This window comes from Globicephala melas, chromosome 6, assembly GCF_963455315.2.
Source record: "Globicephala melas chromosome 6, mGloMel1.2, whole genome shotgun sequence".
Classification (NCBI taxonomy): domain Eukaryota; kingdom Metazoa; phylum Chordata; class Mammalia; order Artiodactyla; family Delphinidae; genus Globicephala; species Globicephala melas.
In genome coordinates, this window is record NC_083319.1 from 21399130 (window position 1) to 21421351 (window position 22222).

General features: G+C 38.2%; 1 protein-coding gene across 6 annotated transcripts in view; it reads right to left on the bottom strand.

The window, feature by feature from the left end:
• Positions 1-22222, bottom strand: part of KIAA1958 (KIAA1958 ortholog) — a 187614-nt gene continuing 165392 nt past the window's right edge. For 4 of the 6 annotated variants that reach the window (XM_030858988.3, XM_030858989.3, XM_060300616.1 and 1 more), the window contains one exon: positions 2860-10995. In XM_030858988.3, the coding sequence (XP_030714848.1) occupies positions 10189-10995 (807 nt within the window). In that variant the 3' untranslated portion in view covers positions 2860-10188. Of the gene's footprint in view, positions 40-2859; positions 10996-22222 lie in introns of those variants that run through there. The other 2 variants (XR_009564265.2, XM_060300618.2) reach the window with 2 other exon arrangements.

A 22222-nucleotide genomic window follows, 5' to 3' on the forward strand; every position in this document is an offset into this window, starting at 1 on the left:
GTTTATTTTAAAGTCTGCCTTACAGAAAATTTCAAACATCTACAAAAAAAGAGAGAAGAGTATAATGAATGCTCATGTACCCACTGATCTGCTTTAACGATTTATATCCCATCTACACCTCTATCTTCTCTACCCCTCTGGATTATTTTGAAGAAGATTCTTAAATATTTTAGCATAGATCTCAAAAAGACAACTCATTTTTAAAAAATCTAGTGCAGGAGTTTTTAAACTTGGGTTTATGTATGTAATGTTGCATGCAAGTACGCATCTTCTTGAGAAAATGACCTACAGCTCTCATCAAATTTTTTAACTGGTTCAGGAGTCTAAGATTTTAAAAATCATTGCTCTAAGCAAAACAATGAGAAGAGATTAAATTTGCTTTAGGGTCAATATTTGTGAATGAAACCTCTCATCTTTTCACCATTACCACCATTACACTCATTCTTAAGTATTTTTCAGAAACTTGTTTCCTAGGAATGATTTTAGCTGTTGTATATATAGAACAGTAAATTTCAACTTTAAAAGGTTTTAGGATTAAATGCACTCTCCAAAAGCCATAAATACTAATTTAAAGAGCAGAAAAACATTAGAGGCATGTATACAATGGTCAATATACAGTCACCATGAGAGCTTTCCAAATGGGCCCTCAGCCTGCCAAGTGAAGGAATCTGTATCAGAGAACCAGAGGGAGAGTCAGTCAGAACTGATTTCACCAGAAGCATTAGCTCAGAGGCAGAGAATACAGGCACAGAACTGCTCAAAATGTCCCTACGTTTTGCAAAATACAAAGGACAACATACTTCCAGGAATGTGATGCTAAAATAAAAAAATTCAGAAACCATGCATACTGCTGATTAAGTTAAAATTACGCAGTTATTTTAATAAAACAGACATAAAATATACATTAACATTTTCTTTATTTTCAAAAATCTGGGTTAAACAGGCAAGCTGCATGTACATAAACCAAACCAAACAACACACCAACAACTTAAAAAAAACAAAACAAAAAAACCCCAGAAACTTGCAAATTGTTAAGACTATACTGGACTATCAACTAGAGGGCTGGACTAAATGAACAAGAAACCCTGACGCTCTATGACATAAAACTGATGCCATACGTGCTTTCCCACTCGGGTGATCCCACGTGCACATACATGTGTGTACATGTGCAGGCATCACTGGAGGAAGAAAGAAAAAGTTGAAAATGGTACAATAAAATAATTCAAGTTACTGACCATTTCCTCTGTCCTTCAGAGTGATGTTTCCAGTGTTAAGAAATTATGGATGCCTCCTCTACATTTAAAAAAAAAATCCAGAACAGTGAAAACACCAGGACACAGTTTTATTGCTATCTTTTGGAACGTACGGCTACACAGAAAATATTAAAAATTTCAATAAAAGCAACGTGTTTCTTGTCTAAGTAGTTAAAGTGAACAGACTTTTGTTAGTCACAGCCAAGCAGGAGGAGACCCTGGGAAAGGTTATAATTGGAGCTTTTCCAGAAGAGGCTCCTACCATCTGCAAGAGGTTTGCTATGCTTCAGAAGGAAAAACGAAGCAAACGCAAAGCAACCCATTCACTTTTGCATTTCTAAATTTAAAGTAAACATGCTGGTGTTGTTGAAATTTTAATTTCCAGTTTAAATTGTCATGACCACTTGGGGCACAGACAAAACCTTTATATGACCAGGAAGGAACTGAGCAAGGCCAATGACACTCAGTGTTCCTGTGTGTTTTCAAGTCTGTTCAGTGCAAGCAAATGAAAACCAAAAGAAAGCAACCCAGCTTTAGTTCTAACACTGATAACTGTAGACCCTGGAAGGAAGTAATTTAGTGGGCTTTTTTGTGTTTTTGTTTGTTTGTTTTTACTGCTTTTATTCCCTTACTATCTGAATTTAAACACAGTTCCATAAAACTTCAAGTATAGCTAAGGAAAGCACCTCACTGCCCCCAGCCAGCTTCCTGCTGTTGAAACTGAACTTTTCTGGCATTTGTATTCTAAAACAAGTTTCATTTCTCCTGATCTCTTGTTAAAACACAGATTTTATCTTCTGTAATTTTCTAATTTTGCACCTGTTGTTAGTTCCGAGTTTGGGAAGAGTGGAGAAGCACACAGGATGGCCTCCACAAGCTCTGGTCTAGGCTATCAGACACCAGGACGAACGTGGGGACCCCTTGCCTTTTCTCACTTGGAAGCAAGGGACTCTTTCAGGATAGTGTTTTAAATGGTAGTGGGGAAAACAGCAATTTAAATTTTATTTGTAGAAAAAAGTATCCGAATTTTCTATTTTTACTATAATGATTATGCATCACTTCAGTAATAAAAATAAAGAAACAATGCTGTGAGGTGGCAATTGTTTTTAGGTCCATTTTCTTGTATTAGTTCAGCCCATTTTAAGTGAGGACTTTGGGCATTTGGGGAGATTTTTGTCTTCTCGCCATATTACCTATTTAAAAGCATACATCTTTCTTCCAGTGGGTAATGATCTGACACCCCACAGTCCCTTGAAATTATGATATTCAACAACAACAAAATTTAACCAAGCTTTGTAGGTTGCAGTATAATTTATCTTTTTAAGAATAGTACATAGATGGTTTCCTTCAATGCTTGTCACAACTAAAAATATTTTCCATATCTTTACACATAAAATGTGTATCAAATACCAAAGTCACCTTTTCCCCTCAGAATTCCCTATCGTTTCCTGGCACTTAGTGCTATAGAGTAGAAGTCTGGAGCCAGAATGTTCTTTTGTTTTCTGATAGGCAACTTATTTCTGTCTGACTGAATGCCTACAGGATTTTTCATTCTTTATCCTTGGTAGTTTAAAATTTTGCCAGGAGGTGATTAGGTACAAGTCTCTTTCACTTGTTTTTTTTTTTGGCCTGGAATGCAGTGAGACCTTTCAATCTAAATACACAGATTTTTGTTTTGTTCAGGAAAGATTTCATTTTTATAGTCTAATGATATTTTTCTTAATATACTCCTTCCATCAGGAAAGCAAATATCAGTAATGTTAGCTAATGTTCTGTCTTCCAAATCCATTATCTTTCCCCTATTTTCATCTCCTGTTTCTTTTGAAAGAATGATAGGAAGAAAATCTCGTTTGTTCTTCACACTGATATATATATATATATTTTTTGGCCACATCCCGCAGCATGCGGGATTACTTCCCTGACCAGGGATCGAACCCGTGCCCCCTGAAGTGGAAGCGCGGCGTCTTAACCACTGGACCACCAGGGAAGTCCCACACTGAGTTTTTTTATAAGCATCTGTATTATTCTTTTCTACTTCCAATGTGGATTTTAATCTGCTATTGTGTTTTTAGCTTCCTTGAAATCCTTCTTTCTAGTTTATCTTCTTTTTCATTTTATTCCGGTGCCTTTTTCTCTTAATCCATTCCCATTTTAAGATAACATACTATTGCTGCATAGAAGCAATTCTTCTGTTCCTTCAATTATGACGAAGAGAATCCTAAAATTTTCTTGTTTCTTGCAGTAGACTACTTTCAACTGTTCTGGAAGTTGTTCATTTTCCTTCATTCAGTCACATTTTTTTTTTTTTAATGCCGCATTTGTTTTCTCTATACTCATCCTTAAATGGTCCTTTCTCCTCAAACCCAGTATTTGCCTTTCATTTTGCTATCTGTCCACTTGAGTGTTTGTCAAATCCCTTTTTTGGATGCACAGGTTGAGGGTAAGAAGATGTACATATTTCCATGTCCAGTTTCTAGTTTAACACTCTTCTATTGAAGTGGCATCCTTTTCCTTTCTATTGTCTGGTTTTCTGGATCTCTGATCCAACACCATACATGAAAAATCACAATATTTGCATTTTCTGCTACTTGCTTATTTATTGTTTTTGTCCTCACTAAAGGGCGTTTTTCTCAGAATGCACTATGCCTCCAACAGATCCTCTCTGCTTGCTGCTCACATTTTAGCCCTAGAACTTGGAGCTGGACTGAATGAAGAGGAGGTGGGTGGGGAGATGGGAGAGAGGGTGGGATAGAGAAGCTTTTCACTTTATAGTGTGGCATCTGGTTAAGAGAAAGGATAAGCCAGTTATTTTTCTGGCACCAGAGCTCTGAGTAAGGAGACTGACATGGTTAATGAGAACAAGTATTAAATATCTTTCAGATTTTCTATTTCACAGAACCTGTTTCATGAAGCAAAGCGAAAGAAAACAGTGAGCTACAACCTGAAAGGTTTTGTCTCACTTTACTTCCAAATGCCTTGTAAATTGTATTGATTCCTTCTAGATTCTAGAATTGAGAGGTGGCCTTCTTCTGGGTCTATATGAGTGTTTTTCTTGGAAGGCAGGAAGTCAATGGGGCCTTCTGCCAGACAGCTCCATTAATTAATTTTTTAAAATCCAAATCTTCCAGCTATGGTATGGAGGAAAGATTCTGGATTAATTTTCTAGTCCTGAATCTACTACTTATTGTCTTGCTGACCTTGGATGGGCCCTTTAATATCTCTGGGCTTCGATTTTCTTATTGGTAAAATGGGGGATTTTGATTAGGCTGTCTCAGAGTTACCTAGAACCTTTTATTTTTTAAGCCTCAAAACAAAAAAATCCCCATGCCCTGATAAAGGAAAGAATAGAAAACAAATGACTAAATAAGTATATTTTGCTATGAGGTTGCTTTAGCCTAAAGATTATAAAAATCCTCTGACATCAAAATTAAAAAGTGAAAGCAAAAACCCTGAGCATGTAATTGTGATGTAGGCTAGGAAGCCCTTTACATTTTAAGCAATGATACCCATTCAAAACAGGTGCAGTTTGTAAACGACTTGACTTTTATTAGAATAAACTGGCATGAACATCTGCCCTTTAAGGTAGACAATAGATAATATGAGTTATTTATTGGATAAACACAGAAGGTTCTCAGTAGGCAGAAAATGTTATACTTATTCATAGAAAACCACCAGGCTTTCCAGGAACTATTGAATTATACCAATATATTGAATTAGTAAGAGAGTACATATAAGGTATGACACAGTATGGTTTGAGAAATGAAATATTTCCCAAACAAATAGAAACTGTTTAATTTTTTAAAAGCTCTGTGATAAATGGACCTCTTTGGGCCTGAAGAAGGCAGTTTAGTTTAATGCATTGAGCACTGTATTTGGAGTCAGAAGACCTGGGTTCAAACTTAAGTTCTCCAACTTCTTAGCTCTGTGAGACTTTGGGAAATTTACTTAACTTCTCTGAGCCTTGGTTTCTCAGTAAGTAAAATGGGAATAATTAGACCTACCCTGCAGAGCTGTTGTGAGAATTAAATGAGAATACGAGGAAGCTGTGCGAAAGCACTTACCACAGTTAGTGTTAGTCAAATCTGAATCTTCCAGAAACTTATTTGAACAAATCAGTAAAAATAACTACAGTTAAATGTAAATCAATTAAATCAGTTATTCTGACCATAAAATATTTAGGAGCCCATTCTCAGTGGGGGAGAGGGATCTATCTAATTGCTTTTAATAGTAATGGAAGCAATATGCATCTACATATAATCCAGGGAGTTTTCTTTTTGGTCTTAACAAGTATTTCCTGAAATTATTAATTTCCATATGAACTGCATTAGATCAACAATAAAGCACTTTAATGGAGCATAAAAATCTGATTCTCATCAACAATTAAAACATAGGGAACCTCTCTGGATTTCTTGGGCTATAAAGAACTGGAAGTACTCAAAATCATCATCAAAATAGGCAAACTTTGCCAGAAGGATGGGCAGCCTCCCTCAAAGGAGTTTTGGGAAATCCTATGATGTCAGGATACATGGATACAGAACACATAGGAACTTCCAGAGATAAGCTAGTTTTTCATTCCCCACAGCCTCCTCTTCTCTCAGAAAGGGAGTTCAGCCTTAGGTCATCACCAATCTCTCCCTTCACTCCTGTTTTTGCTTAGGTGATAATTTATATGGAAAAACACAACTAAGATTTTTACTTAAGAACTTTGCCTAAACAACTGAATGTTTTTCTCTTAAAACAGAGCATTAAAAATTCACCCCAAAAGTAAAAGCATTTAAAGATATACGTGAATTTGAAACTTTTGATGCATTCTTCGGTTCAGGGCTGTTTGTTAACAGTTTCTCAATATGTATGGGTCTTAACTTAGGCTAAATTGGAGCGCCCGAGGGAAAATGAGGTAACTCTTCTTTGAGATCTTCATCGTTTGCATTTCTTGCTGCCTAAAGTTAACTGGTTACTAGCTCAAGAACCCACTGTTAGCAATCCAGATTTCAACAAAAGCAACAAAGTGATGCTTGTTTGATAAGAGTAATATTTAAACATAAATATTTGTTTATTTAAGTGGTAACAATGTGGTTAGTGTTAGCCTAACCTGAGAAAAATAACATTCTGCTGCCTGTAGAGATAGCAAAATAATTTAAAGAGCTGTCAAACTTAAAATTTCAAGAAAATTGTTATTCCTCAAGCAAGCGTTCCAATATAGCGAGAAGCACTCACTTAGGAGATTCAGTATATGATCTTGAGGAATTAGGAATTTTGCCTCCTAGTTTTGCCACTTCCTAACTACATGGCCTTGAGGAACTGCAGAAATGTAACATTATTCACTTTGGAGATGATCTCTTCCGATGATCTCCTTTCACAGCTGAGGAAAGTGAGACCAGCATTTACCAAGTGAGTAGAGAAGGCGTTGCCAGCCTGGTAATCTTCCTTCTATAGCCAGAGGCTTCCGCTTCTACAGGAGGATTATTTTGTCTAGATCTTCTCCACAGCTGTCTATGAACATGCTGATAGGGTGGGTATAGCGCGATGCTTTTAATGAGGTTGAATTAAAATAAAAATCAAAGTAACAGAGTTTCACACTTCTATAAACATTTATCAGTCAGGGCAGATTAATACAGCATATAATCCAAGGAAAGCTGGGAAATGCCACATGACCGAGGAGACCATTTGTTTCACAACTTTGGTTAGGTTTTCCCATAATACTTCCCTTTGCAAACACACTAAACCATGGGAAAACTTTCTCCTAACGCCTCTCAGGGCTTCTCTATACTTTAATTGTTTTTGCTTATATCTGAGGTATCAGGGCTTGGAGGTGCTGGAGGTAGAATTTATGGGTATAAATGTGACCACATTATCAGGTTTGCTTTCCTCTTCAAGTTTAACAGTTTAAAGGAGAGAGAATCTCCATAATGGAAGGAATAAGTGGTATAGTGCAGATTAGGTGGATAATATTATTACTCTTACCAAAGGTTGTAACTAAAATAACTAAGATTTATTGCATAAATAATACTATGTGCCCGGTGCTGTGCTAAAGCCTTTATACTTCATTGACTCATACCCTTCAAGCTGATGCCCCCATCATCTCTGCTGGAATAAACTTCCAAGGGGAGACTGGCTAAATTCTGGGGAGGAGGTACCAGGCGAGCGGGGCTTCCTTTAGAGCAGGTGCAGAAGGTGCTGGGGGCAAGAGCTCACCCAAAGGACTCCCTGGGTCGTCCCATAACACCTACAGCACCACCATTCCTGAGGCAGAGCCACGGCCACTTGAGCCTCGGTGAATGTGCAAGTTCCCGGTATTCATTCCCACTTTTGAATACAAAAAACACTAAAGGTAAGTAGAGAAAAAACTCTTAACCTCCCTCTTTCTTCTCTTGGGAATCTCCTTTCTCCTGGCTTAGGCCAAGAGTAGAAAACCCTGCAGTCCCCAGAGGGTATGGTTTACAGCTGGCCGAAAAGACAGAACAACTGCCTTAGCTCTGAAGCCCAACAAGAACTAGCTACTCTGCCCCTCCCTTCAGATCCTCTGAGCATGGACACACCATATAGATGGATAGGTGCTTCACCATATTAGCAGGTTTACTAGGTGTTATCACATATAAACTTAAAGTGTGTGTGCACATACACACATACACATCTACACACAAATATATAATAGACAAAGTACCTATACAGTGGGTGGCACAGGAGGCATGCAATGAATGGCATTTAGGATGCTGAGATACGATTCTTTCCTTCCATCAGGTACCACTGGAGATTCTACCTCCTGACTTTGATTATAATCATTCACTTCAGAACTCTGAGGGTTGAAAGCCCATCAAATAGGTGATAAGCGACAAACCTGAGGCAGAGATTGTTACTCAGCTGATAAAAAGCCACTATCAACAGAAAGATTACAGCCTCTGGATCAGTTATTGCTACTTTTGGAAATGTTAAAATCTGAAAAGATCCCAGTGATATCTAATGGCAATTTCTTCTTGAATCGATTTAAAATAAAAATGGAGGTTTTATTAATTAAGCTGCAGGCCCTGCCCAGTAGTTCACATAGGTTATATTTCTGTTTAAGTGCAGTACTGACAAGAAAAACCACCATGTGCTTTCCTCAAACAAAATTTCCTTTGGGTGTTCACCCACTAAAGGAAACTGTACCTCGTGTTTTGTGTCTCTTTTAATCAAAACCTTAAAATCCCTATAGGAAACTACAACAGAACAGTGTGCAATATCAAGTCATAACACTGCTTATTAAAGATTACCTGTTATTTATATACAGATGGAGACATACCAAAGTTAATCTATATTCAGGAAAGATCAACTAGTAAACGAAATAAATGTGCAGGAACTAAAAAGGGAACAACATTAAACCTTAAGGCAGCATTGGTTGAGTCTTCTCTGGTAAAGGAAGTATGATATATTTCAATGACCAGTGAATGATTTTTTAAAACAATTAAAATAAATACTAAAATAATGTTTTGAAAAAGAAATAGGGCTGATTTTAGGACTCCTACAAAATGAATGTATACTAGACTTTCAACTGTGGACTGGAAAACATACACAGGAACAAAATGGTATGAAGTTGTAGCAGTCTTTCCTCAAATACAAAATAAAGATTCCCTAGAAATTATTATTATTATTAATTAGTCCTCTTTGGGCTCCTTTTTCACTTATTCAGAGCAGTTATTATAACATTCTGTTAATGTTTGAATGACAAGTGGTCAGATTTAATCTCACCTGAGTGAAATGATTTCAAACTACACTGATAACCTATCATCATGGTCTGATTTTTCAACTCTGTGCTTGTTGCTGGGTTTGCTTACCTGGTAGGTTGCCTACATCCTCGTGTCCCAAGCATTGGTGCCAACCTAAAATGATGAGATCTCTTGTGGCTGAAAGAGTCATACTTTGACAAAAATATTTCAAAACTCTTTAATAAACATGTTTTGGAATTTGTTTTCTTTGCAGCTTGTTCTGTTGGATTTTCCTGGTTACGCCTGAAAATTACTTTCAGTTGTTTTACAGTCCAGTGCTATATGCTGGAACAACTGTATGACACAAGGAACAGATGAAAAAAAACAAACTCTAAAAAATGTTCAAACGAAAATAGCTTTCACATGACGCTGAGAAAGAAAACGTAGGCACTTCTGCTTCAGGAGGTTTTTCACGTTTTGATCGCAGACCGCTTTTCCAAGACACTTTCTCTACTACTAGAAATTCCCTCATTGTACAAACCATCTAGTTCATCGGAAACCTTGTTCTCACAAGCACCGTTTGGTGCATTAATCTTTTCTCATAAAACTGTCTCCACTGATGCAGAGGTCAAGTCCTCCCAGGGCTGAGAGCAGTCCCCACTTTCCTATCAGCGTGACTGAGCGTAGCTCCATGACCTTCCATCAACCAAGGCTGCTTGCTCTGCAGGACCCAGTTATCCATCAACAAAACATAAGGAGGAGTGCCAGGTGCCATTTTTCTCCTGGAAATAGTTAACACGTCTGCCTCTCCCTTCCTAGCTCCTCACTGTGAGTGTAATTCCACAAAGTGTGTATAACATTCTAAAGCTACTAGGCTACTGGGATTTTTTTTTAATGACTACTTAAACGGTTTTCTTCCCCACTCCCTTTTATTTTTTTTGAGAAAATCTGTGCTAAAAAGGCACTAGATAAAATGAACTTCCTCACTCTTGTGTATGTAGTAATTTATACAGTGCGTTAGACTCTATAATTTAACAAAGGTGACACACATCTGGATAAAACATCCTAAAGATTCATCTACTTTCAGTTAAAAAAACAAATGCAAAGTCAAAGAAATAGGAAGTCCCACTGACAGGGACCAGCCTGACCATGAAATCACGGTCATCCCTGCCACCTCAGAACTCTGGCCTTGGCTGCGGGGGGAGCGCCCCCCTGCCAGGTGTGTTGGGTGGTGGCCGGGACCCAGGGGAGACTCACTGGCAGCAGCTGTGGGAGCCAAGCCTCCTGGAGACCTGAGTAAATGAGACGAAGGTGAAGTTCTCACAGTTTTCCAGCTTGACCTTCTTGGCTAAGTTCGGGACAATTCCCCGAAGAGACCTCAGTCCCATCCTCTGTTCCTCGTACCACACGCTGCCCATGTCTGTGGCCTCCTTCCTGGCGGTAAGGTAGAAAGGGGACTTGGCCTCCATCTGGGTGGGTGGTCGGTGGATGTACATGTACTTGTAGAGGAGGCAGTAAGGGCACTGTTTGTGTCCCCTGGAATGCTCATGGTAGATCTTCCCGTGGCACACTCGAGTGGAACCACTCCGACTCTCCCGCTTGACACTGTCTGTCCGGGCAAAATAGGGCTGGTTCTGTGGGTCTTTGAGCAGCTCGATGTCACCATACATCAGATCAGCATGCTCCTGCAGCGTCCGCATATTCAGGTATTGGCTGTTGTACTTGACCACGGTGGACAGAAGGGTGATGGGGCTGTCATCCCCCAGACACCCTGCCTGCCACATCTCCTCCTCATCAGAGAGGGAGAAGTAGACGATGTTGCGAGAACGGGCACCTGACATCCCTGCCTTACTCAGCACCCACAGCTTCTCCTTGAGCTTCTTGGTGGAGGAGCTGAAGGTGCTGCTGGTGATGGAGAAGCCCACGCCCGCATTCTTCAGGATGCGGTCCAGGCCTCGGCGGATGGCGTGCAGCGACGTGGCCAGGAAGTCTGAGCCGTCGCTCTTCTTAACGGTGACATAAAAGTTCTCGAGCAGCTCGTTCAGCTTCACTGCAGGGATCTCAAATGAGACAAACACTGAGGTTACAAATTTGCGGACACCCAAGTAGCCAGACCCCTCCTTCCTTCTCCTGATCCTCACCAGGGGCTGTATTTTGCAGAGCCCTCTAGAGGGCTGCCTTCTTAGCATGATATAGTGGAAAAAACAGTGAATTTCACGCTGGAAGATCTAGGTTCCACACTGGGCTCCACTTAGTCCCTTTAAACCTCAGTGTTCTAAGCAAACAGGATGGGAGATAATAATCATACCTTCTCAAAGAATTATTGTAATGCTTAAATAAAGTAGTGGACGTGAAAGGGTTTGTAAATAGTAATGAACACACATACACACAACATATATATATATATATATATATGTAATTATTTTTATTTTTATTATTGGCCTTGTAACTTTCACTGTTCCTCTCTGGAAAGCCCTTTCGTCTCTTTTCTAGGATATCATTTCCTTCCCTCCCCTTCAATAAAATTCAGCCATCCTCTTTGAAGAATTCCTGAACTAAACTTATCGAACTCTGAATCATTCCGACATTACTTTCCCTGATCTCTGCATGTACTTGGTGCTGAAGGGAAAGATGACTCACATGTCCATTTTGCACAGCAAGTTAATGCCCCTTGATTCTTCACTTGAATTTATCTGAATAAGTCTGGAAATATTTCTGACTTAACGATCGATAGGGCTTCAATGTCAATATTTGTTCAAAAGATATGAAAGACTTAATGATTATACTGACAATTAGAGAGTGCTCCTTATTTAGGCATGGCAGGAGGAGGAAGGTTGGTGGGTAAGAAAGCTTTACTTTCAAGAGGGAGCCATAAAGATAAAACCAGACCTTGCTCATAGTCAGTTTAGGTTGAATACACATTCTAGGACAAAAGATAGTCTCAATAAGAGATGTTTTAAAAGTAGAAACTGTACAGGTAACACTCATTCTTCTAATAGCCCTTGGGTCAAAGAGGAAAATAAAAACTGAATTATAGATTAAAAATGAGGCAAACTGAAAACATTACATATCAAAATGTATGAGGTGTTGCCAAATATACTCCAATAACACCACAGTCTTAAACTCCTTTGTTAGAAACTTTATTAAAAATAAGCGAACACTATTCAACACAAAAGACTAGAAAAAGTAAATCAAATTCAAAAATAGAGTGAATCAATAAAAATAAAACAAATTAATGAACTGGAAAAGATATAAATTGGTATAGATAAAAAATGAAAACATGTAATCTTTGAAAAGACGTATAAAGTTGACAAACTTCTAGCAAATATGATAGAAAGAAAGAGAGAGAAAGAAGAGGAAAGGAAATATAATATAAACAATATTAGGAATGAGAAAGACCATAACTACAGAAAATGAATAAAGAATATGAAAGAATATCATAAACTTTATGCATATTAATTTGAAAATATAAATAACCTGAACAATTTTCTAGCAAAATATAAATTACCAAAGTTGGTTCAATAAGAGGTAAGAGATCTGAAGAGCCCCAAACAAAAGAAGAGAATGAAATGACTGTCAAAGATGTATGTCACTCATAAAGAGATGGCGTTATGGAGCTGATTCAGCTTTTCTTTTGTATGTAAACAGTTTTGGAGCACAGGAAAAATAAGCGTTCTTCATTTTTTTTCTAATCCAAATATAGTAGATATTATACCAAAGACGCAAGAGGGAGGAGATATGGGAACATATGTATATGTATAACTGATTCATTTTGTTATAAAGCAGAAACTAACACACCATTGTAAAGCAATTATACTCCAATAAAGATGATTAAAAAACAAAGTATATGAATATAAATGTAAACTGCCCTAAGTAAAGTACTAGTGATTTCCACTTTGCCCAGCACCAATGTAAAACAAAATGTACACACGTTAGAACCATGCGAGCAAGGGCATGGCTCTGATATGCACAAGTAGCAGTTAACATGGTACCAGCAAAATGAGGGCTGCCTATATTATCAAATTCAGGACTGCAGGAAAGCAATCTACATCGAGACCAGTAGGGATTATCAGAGTATAAGGATGATTCAATAGTAATAAATACTTCAATATAATTGACTCATTTATATATTAAGGAGAAAAAATATGAAGCTGAAAATTACTGAAAAATTATTTGAAAGAATATGCTATCCACTTCAAATTTTCAAAATGCAAATTAAATTTAGATTGGAAGAAAAAATATCCTCTTACTATAACGAAGAGTATTTAACAGACATGAACTATAAAAATTACACTCAAGATGAATCAAAACTACAATGAGGTATCACCTCACACCAGTCAGAATGACCATCATCAAAAAATCTACAAACAATAAATGCTGGAGAGGGTGTGGAGAAAAGGGAACCCTCTTGTACTGTTGGTGGGAATGTAAATTGATACAGCCACTATGGAGAACAGTATGGAGGTTCCTTAAAGAACTAAATATAGAACTACTATATGACCCAGCCATCCCACTACTGGGCATATACCCTGAGAAAACCATAATTCAAAAAGAGTCATGTACCACAGTGTTCACTGCAGCTCTATTTACAATAGCCAGGACATGGAAGCAACCTAAGTGTCCATCGACAGACGAATGGATAAAGAAGATGTGGCACATATATACAATGGAATATTACTCAGCCATAAAAAGGAACGAAACTGAGTTATTTATAGTGAGGCGGATGGACCTAGAGTCTGTCATACACAGTGAAGTAAGTCAGAAAGAGAAAAACAAATACCATATGCTAACACATATATATGGAATCTAAAAAAAAATGGTTCTGAAGAACCTAGGGTCAGGATGGGAATAAAGATGCAGATGTAGAGAATGGACTTGAGGACATGGGGAGGGGGAAGTGTAAGCTGGGACAAAGTGAGAGAGTGGCATGGACATATATACACTACTACCAAATATAAAATAGATAGCTAGTGGGAAGCAGCCGCATAGCACAGCGAGATCATCTCGGTGCTTTGTGTCCACCTAGAGGGGTGGGATAGGGAGGGTGGGAGGGAAACACAAGCGGGAGGAGATATGGGGATATACGTATATGTATAGCTGATTCACTTTGTTATAAAGCAGAAACTAACACACCATTGTAAAGCAATTATACTCCAATAAAGATGTTAAAAAAAATTACACCAAGATGAAAACATTAGAATCTTTTTTATGAAGTCAGGAATAGGATGAGAATGATGAATATCATTGCTATTATACAACAATGCTCTGAAGATTCTGGCCAACCAAGTAAGACAAGAAAAAGAAATTACACACACACACACACACACACACACACACACACACACGTATGTATGTATATATGCATATAGGAAAGGAAAAAGACAAAACATAATTGTTTTCTGATAATCTAATTGTTGGTCTAGGAAACTCCAAGAGATTCAGTCGAAAAGCCATCAGAAAGAATAAATAGGGTAGCTGCATACAAAATATAAAAAGCAATAGTTTTCTTACATACCAGTAAAAACCAGTTAACATAACTTCCCAATAATCATGACACCCAAAACTCATCTGGTTTCAGATTTTTATGCTGTCACTTGCAACTCCCTACTTGCAGGTGTTAATTTCTCTTTGTATTAGCTGGGACTTGTGTGGTTGCAAGAGAGAGACCGAACTTGAAAAAGCCTTGGCAAAGAGGAATATCAGAAATAGTGGATTTCAAGGCCATCAGGGCTCCACCTCTCACCTCTGCTTCTCTGTACAGAGCTGCTTTCTTTATGTAGCCACTTAGCACTCCCCAAGGGTTATATCTTACAGCTTCAGGTACTGGCAAGAGTCCAACTCTCACTTTCAGTAGAAAAAATGTCTAAAGGAAGGATTCTGACTGGCCCAAACAACCAACCAAAAGGTGGGCCACTGTACTAACATAATGGCTTCTGCAATAACCATGGGGATTGTAGGAGAAGAATGGTTCCTTAAATAAGGGGTGCTGAGCAGAAAATCGTACTACGTTAGTGTTTAAAAACAAAACAAAACAAAACAACTAACCTCTGATAGCTTCCTTTTGCCCTTCAGATAAGTTCCAAACTGTTTACCTTGTATGCAGGCCTTTACAATCTGCTTCCACCCTATGGTAGATTGTTTGCAAAGACAGCCACAACCATCTCTCCCCTCCCTGTTCTTAACACCCCTTTGCAAGGTGACTCTGCTGCTCCTCCCATCAGGAAGTGGAATCTATTTTCCCACCCTTGGAATCGAGGCTGGCCATGAATTAATTTGGCCAATAGAATGTGGTAGAAATAACAATGTGTGAATTCCAAACCTAGGCTTCAAGGGGTTCTGTTTTCATCTTACAGGTTCTTACAGGTTTGCCTCCATTGTCGTAGTACACGATGTTGCCATGTAAGGAAGCCCAGTTAGACCTCAGGAACGTGTGACTCAGAGACAAGCTGCCTCCCATCTAATATACAGATGACTGTACCCACATGAGTATCCCAAGTGAGACCAGTAGAAGAACCACTTCTAGCTGAGAAAGCCCCGTATCATCATGAGCAAATAAAATGAATGTTCTGTTAAGCCACTAAGTTTTGGGGTGGTTTGTTATGCAGCCACAGATAACTGATACACACCCTATTTCTCTAGCTTAATCTTTTGTTCTCTTTATACTCTGTTGCTTCACTGAACTTTGTGACATTCGTAGGAACCACAGGGCTCTTTCATGCTTCCAAGTCTTTGCATATGCTATTTCCTCTGCCTAGAATGTTTTTTCTTCTAACCTTCTCTATTTGGAAAACCTCTATTCCTTGTTTCAGATCTAGCTCAAATTCTGCTGCCTATATAAAAGGCTTCTCCAGCTTCCCTAAGCAAAGTTACTCTCTCACCTGGGATCCCAAGGCACTTAACTTAAATTTTATTATGGCCCTCTCCATATTGCACAGCCTTTTATCTATTTATATGTCTGTCTCTCAAAGTGGACTGAAAGCTTCCTGAATGCAAGAATGACATCTCATACATGACTGGTTCTTCATGCTGAAGACCCTACCAGAAGGCCTGAAATGTATTATAGATACCCAATGAACTGATAAACATGAGTTAAAGCAATGAATTAACCCCGGAGTCAGGAGAACCAAAGCTGACTTAGGGTGCAGAACCCTAAGAATCAAGGAGAACCCTCGACTATACCACAAATTTCAAAGAAAAATCACAGCAAAAGCAATTCCTGAAGAAATGTCAAGTCACAAAATGTATATTCTTTGTACACAAGAAACCGTTCATTCTGGCCCATGTTGCCTGCCTCCTTAGTTTTCTCAGACTGAGTTTTGGTTGATAATTATTCCTCGAGGTCTTAAATTGTTATGAAGACATTGCAGGAAAGTATTTTCCTTCATGAGCCACTCTGAACATCAAATTCACCATGGATTAAAAATTGGGCTTTTTTTTTTTTTTAATTGGCTGCACCAGGTCTTAGTTGTAGCACACAGGATATTTAGTTGCAGCATGCACGTGGGATCTAGTTCCCTGACCAGGGATCGAAGCTGGGCCCCCTGCATTGGGAGCGCAGAGTCTTAACCGCTGGAGCACCAGGGAAGTCCCCAAACTGGGCTTTCTTGATGTGAAAATGACCAAAGAGAAGTAAGAGGTTGTCATGGGGCAGATGACTCCAGGTGGCAAAGAGCAGTATAAGAAGACTGACTTGCTTGGCAAATCCCAAAGTTCTGGAACTATGTAGCAATCCTTGGCAACTGAAAGGATTAGACAAGTAAAACCAAGAATTACTTTGGGAATGCCTCAAACTCCCCTTTGTGATAATCTTGACTAGGGGATGAAGAAAGTGGAGAAAATGCTTGTGAACTACAAGTACTCTAATAGGAAAAAAAAATGAATCTTGAAGTAACCATTGCTGACAACAAAAATGACTTCATTTTTGCAGTTACTAAATTTCACTTTATTGAGAAAGACAGGTATTGAACTTCAAGATGCTGTATTTTCTGAGTGAGGCTAAGGAATATGTAGATCAATGAGACAGCAACTTTGAGGGAGATGTATCAGTGAGGATTAGGTCACACTTATGAAGAAAAAAATACCATGTGGAACACACATAGTACATCACAGAGTGATGAGAGTGTGAGACTGGCAGGGTACACTCTGCTAACTTAGATGACATTTTGAAGTCTGATTTGACTCTTTGCTTTCCTCCTTGAAAAAATAACTAAATTTGAGGTTTACCAACTGCCAAATAATGATAAACAGCTGTAACCTAGCTTGTTTGCTGCTAGCTATATCTATCTTTAAAGACACACTTAGACTAAAAATACCTTGCACTGAGACCAAAAAATGAGATTAAGACTATGGTCCCTGATGCCACAATTCCTTCTTTTAACAAAAATACTGGCTAATGCTCTAAGAGACTGGCCTCTTTCTTAAGAATTTAATCATTAAAAATATTTAAGTGGCCCATGTGAGACAGAGGATTGAAATATATCTTCTTCCTCATCCATCATTCCTCCAAACAACACAGGTGAAACTAGAAGTGATGATAAGGCACACCCAACTGGACAATCGAGACATTTTCACCACCTGAGATGTATATGTTACCTATGCCATGAAGGTTATGGGGAAATGGGGCTCTTTTCATGGATTCCTGCAGGGAAATGTAAAGTTTCCCAGTAACGGACAACTGTCTTCATAGTGACTTCACAAAGTCTGGAAGACAAGATCCTCTGACCTAGAAAAGGTTAAGGTTAGGGGCTGAAGACATGGTGATGAGGGTCTATGAGAATAGATGAATTTTAAAATTATTATTAATAAAGGTGAAATTGTTACATTTTAATAGATTTATTTGCTTTTTTATTGTGGTAAAATATACATAATATAAAATTTACCATCTTAACCATTTATAAGTGTACCATCCATTGTCATTAAGTATATTCACAATGTTGTGCAACCATCATCACTACTCATTTCCAGAACTTTTTCATCATTCCAAACAGAAACTGTACTCAGTATACCATAACTACATTTCTTCCCCCGTCAGCCCCTGGTAACCTCTATTATACTTTCTGTCTTTACGAACTTGCCTATTCTAGGTACCCTACATAAATGGAATCATACATATTTGCTCTTTTGTGTCTGACTTATTTTACTTAGTATAACACTTTCAAGGTTCAGCCATGCTGTAAGCATGTATCAGTACTTCGTTTCTTTTCATTGACAAATAATATTCCATTGTATGGATATGCCACATTTTGTTCATCCAAATGATGGACATTTGGGTTGTTTGTACATTTTGGCTATGGTGAATAATGCTACAACAAATATTTGTGTACAGGTTTTTGTATAGATATATGTCTTAAATTTTCTTGAGTATATGCCTATGAATGGAATTGCTGGGTGAGAGTAACCCTATGTTTAACTTTTGGGGAACTTCCAGACTTTCCAAAGCAGTTGCATCATTTTGCATTCCCACCAGAAATGTATGAGGGTTCCAATTTCTCCACATCCTCATCAACGCTTGTTATTATCTGTTTTTCTTTTTTTATCCTAGTCTTCCTACTGAATGTGAAGTAGAATCTCATGTGATTTTGTCTTGCATTTCCCTGGGGTCTAATGAGCATCTTTTCACGTGTTTATTTTCGTCATAATAATGGTTTAATGTCCTTGTCTGCTAATTCTAAAATCTGTGTCAGTTCTGGGTTGGTTTTGATTGATTCATTCTTTAAGTGATATATTGATATTTTCTTGCTCCTTTGCATGTCTGGAAATTTTTGTTTAGTTGCCAGAGATTGTGAATTTTATTTCTTGGGTTCTGGATATTCTTATATTCCTATAAATATTCTTAAGGTTTGTTCTGGGACGTAGTTAAGTTACTTGAAAACTGTTTGACTCTTTTGGGTCTTGCTTTTTCCTAATTAAAAAAAAATTGAGATATAATTACCATATGACACTATATCAGTTTCAGGTGTATAACATAATATTTTGATATTTGTATATATTGCAAAATGATTACCACAATAAATCTAGTCAACACCCATCACCACACATAGTTAAAAATTTTTTTTCTTGTAACGAGAGCTTTTAAGATCTACTCTCTTAGCAACTTTCAAATATACAGCACCATGTTATTAACTATACTCACCATGCTGCACATTACATCCCCAGGCCTTTTGACCACCTTCACCCATTTCAACACTGCTCATTCCCAGCCTCTAGTGACCACCAATCTGTTCTTTGTAGCTAGGAGGATTTTTGTTCTTTGTTTTTAGATTCCACATATAAGTGAGATCATATGGTAATTGTCTTTCTCTGTCTGACTTATTTCATTTAGTATAATGCCCTCAAGGTCCATCCATGTTGTTGCAAACAGCAAGATTTTCTTCCTTTTTATGGCGAATCTGTATCTATACACCACATATTCTTTATCCATTCATCCATCTCTGGATACTTAGGTTGCTTCTATGTCTTGGCTATTGTAAATAATGCTGCAATGAACACAGGGATGTACATATCCTTTTGAATTAGTGTTTTCGTTTCCTTTAGATAAAGGATCGCATGATAGTTCTATTTTTAATTTTTTGAGGAACCTCCATACTCTTTTTCTATAGTGGCTGCACCACTTTACATTTGCTCCAGTAGTGCACAACAGTTCCCTTTTCTCCACATCCTTACCAACACTAGTTAACTCTTGTCTTTTGATAACAGTCATCCTAACAGATGTGAGGTGATAGCTCCCTGCGGGTTTGATTTGCATTTCCCTGATGATTAGTGATATATAGCACCTTTCCGTGTAGCTGGGTCTTGCTTTTAAGATTTGTTGGGTAGGGTTAGAGCAAAGCTCAGTCTGTGGCTAATTATTCTCCACATTTGATGCAAGACCTTTCTAAAGTCTCTACCCCACGAATCCTGAGGTTTTTCCAGTCTGACTGGTGGGAAGAGGTACTGTTTCCAGTTCTGTGTGAGCTCCAGGTACTATTACCTCTGATTCTTTCAGGCATCTTTTTTTTTTTTTTTTTTTGGCCAGCCTCAGGTAGTTTCCTCACATGCAGATGTTGATCAGTACTCAGCTGAATATTTGAGACCGAATAGCTTCAGTTCTTTCACGTTCTCTTTCTGTGTAGCTCTCTACTTTCGAATATTCTGTTATGACAATTCTAGCCACCTGGGTCTCTCTGGACTCAGTTCCGTTTCCTCAACTCAGCAAATCTGCTGGGCTCTCCTGCATGCTCCCTCCCTGCACCACAGCCCTGTAGACTCTTTCAAGGCAGCAAGCTGGGGCACATGTAAGGCTCACCTTGTTTCCCATCTCAGAGATCACTGCCCTTCTTTGTATATCATATAATACCTTGAAAAACATTAGTTGTATCATTTGTCTGTTTTTTGGTTGTTTCCGGCAGGAGAGTAAATCTCCTCCAAATTGGTTGGAAGTGAAAGAATTAACTGATTTTTCTCCTGGGCATGGGTTATATGTTCCCACTTCTTCCTATGTATAGTAACTGTTGATTGTATGCTAGAAATTATGAATTTTACATTATTAAATTCTGGATTTGTCTTATCTTTTCAATGTATGCTATAACTTCTTTCTAGTTGTTCTCAAGTCCTCAGCCACCCTGAGCTCTGATTTCTGTCTCCCCTCAACTCAGCAAGATTGCCAGGCTCAGTTTGGGTTCCCCTCCCTTTAATGCAGTTTAAAAATTGTCTCCAGGCAGAAAGCCTGAGAGGTGGTCAAGCAGCCATCTTAGGGATCAAGTCCTGTGCTGCCTGTTCTGTAGGAAGAGTTATTTCATTATATATTATGCCCAGCTTTCTAGTTGTTACAGCAGGAGAGCAATTCTGGACCCTTCTATTCCCTTATGGCCACAAGTGGAAATTTCAATTTATTTTCTAATCTGCTGGATCATTTTGATTAGTATGTTGTTGCTTTTTCATTTTTATAATTCTTTTCATTCTTTCAACAAACATTTCATATATCCTTAACCTATAATCTACTATCTAAAGTCCCTGGTGTCTAAATCTGTTCTTTGTTGTTTCTATTCATTCTCATTCATGGTGATTTACTTCCTTAAGTGGATAGTGATTTTTTTTTTCTTAATGAGCACACATTTAGTTGGTCTTAATCTGTGAAAAATCTGAACACCTACATTTTGGATGTTTCCCTCCAAAGATTATTAGCATATGACTCTGCAAGGAGCCAGGATGCTGACCAAGAACTTCTTTAGACACTTTCAGGGTCTGCTCCTCAATCAAGGATTCTTCAGTTTAGCTCCCTGCCCCTTCCCTTCTTAATGATGTTATCAACATAAGCCCTGAGGAAGAGCCCTGCCTTTCATACGTGCTTACTGCTCACACTGCTCCTGTTTTGATCCTGTGGATGGCTCCCTTTCTTTCTGCAAGTACAGCAGAAAGGCCCCTCACAGTATCTAGGGCACCATGCTGCCAGAAGTAGAAACCTGGATTTCCTATTTCATCTCTTGTTGGTGCCCTAAACACATCACCCAAACCTGGAGATGTCACCTGCCCTTGCGCTTCAGTTATGACTTCTATTTGCAATATCTTTGAATCTATACTTCCAGCTTTAACATTTCCCCCATGTTTTAAGTCCCACCTTCCCAAATGCTTATTCGACATAACCATCTGGTAGACATCTCTATTATCTAAACTCAACATATCCAAATCAAAATACATCTTTCTGTTCTGACTCTACAAGTCCAAGAAATTTCCCTTCTATTCACAACCCTCAAACATTTCAAGTTGGAAGAGATTCTAAGGGTTCATTTTACAACTGGGGAAATTGAGGACCAAGAATACTAAATACATTTTTGCTCATCACCTCCAATTAATTGCTCTATAATATTAGGTTTCTTATGTTCCTTCCTGTTCAAAAAAACTCAGTGTTTCCCTTTCACCTAACCCTTAAGACATTTGCAGATCTTATGGTCAGAGTGTTTTTATTATAACGGTCCCTTCTCTGCTGCCCACTCCCCCAATAATCCTTCAAATAAAATCTCTCCTTACAAACAAACACAAAAACAAAACAAAACAAAACTTCAATGGTTTCCCAACGTTCACAAGATTTCAGCTTGCCATTTAAGGGTTGTCAAAATCCAGTTTTATAGTCCACTACTCCCATATATGAAACCTCTGCTGCAGGCAAGTGGGTCTATCCCTCTAAATTTTACTCTTCCTTATGTGACTCAGCCTAGAAGACCGTTGTCTTCAATTCTGTTGAAACCCTACCTCTCCCTCAAAATACAGTTTAAATATCAATTCCTTTGCTAGTCTCAACAAACTGAAATT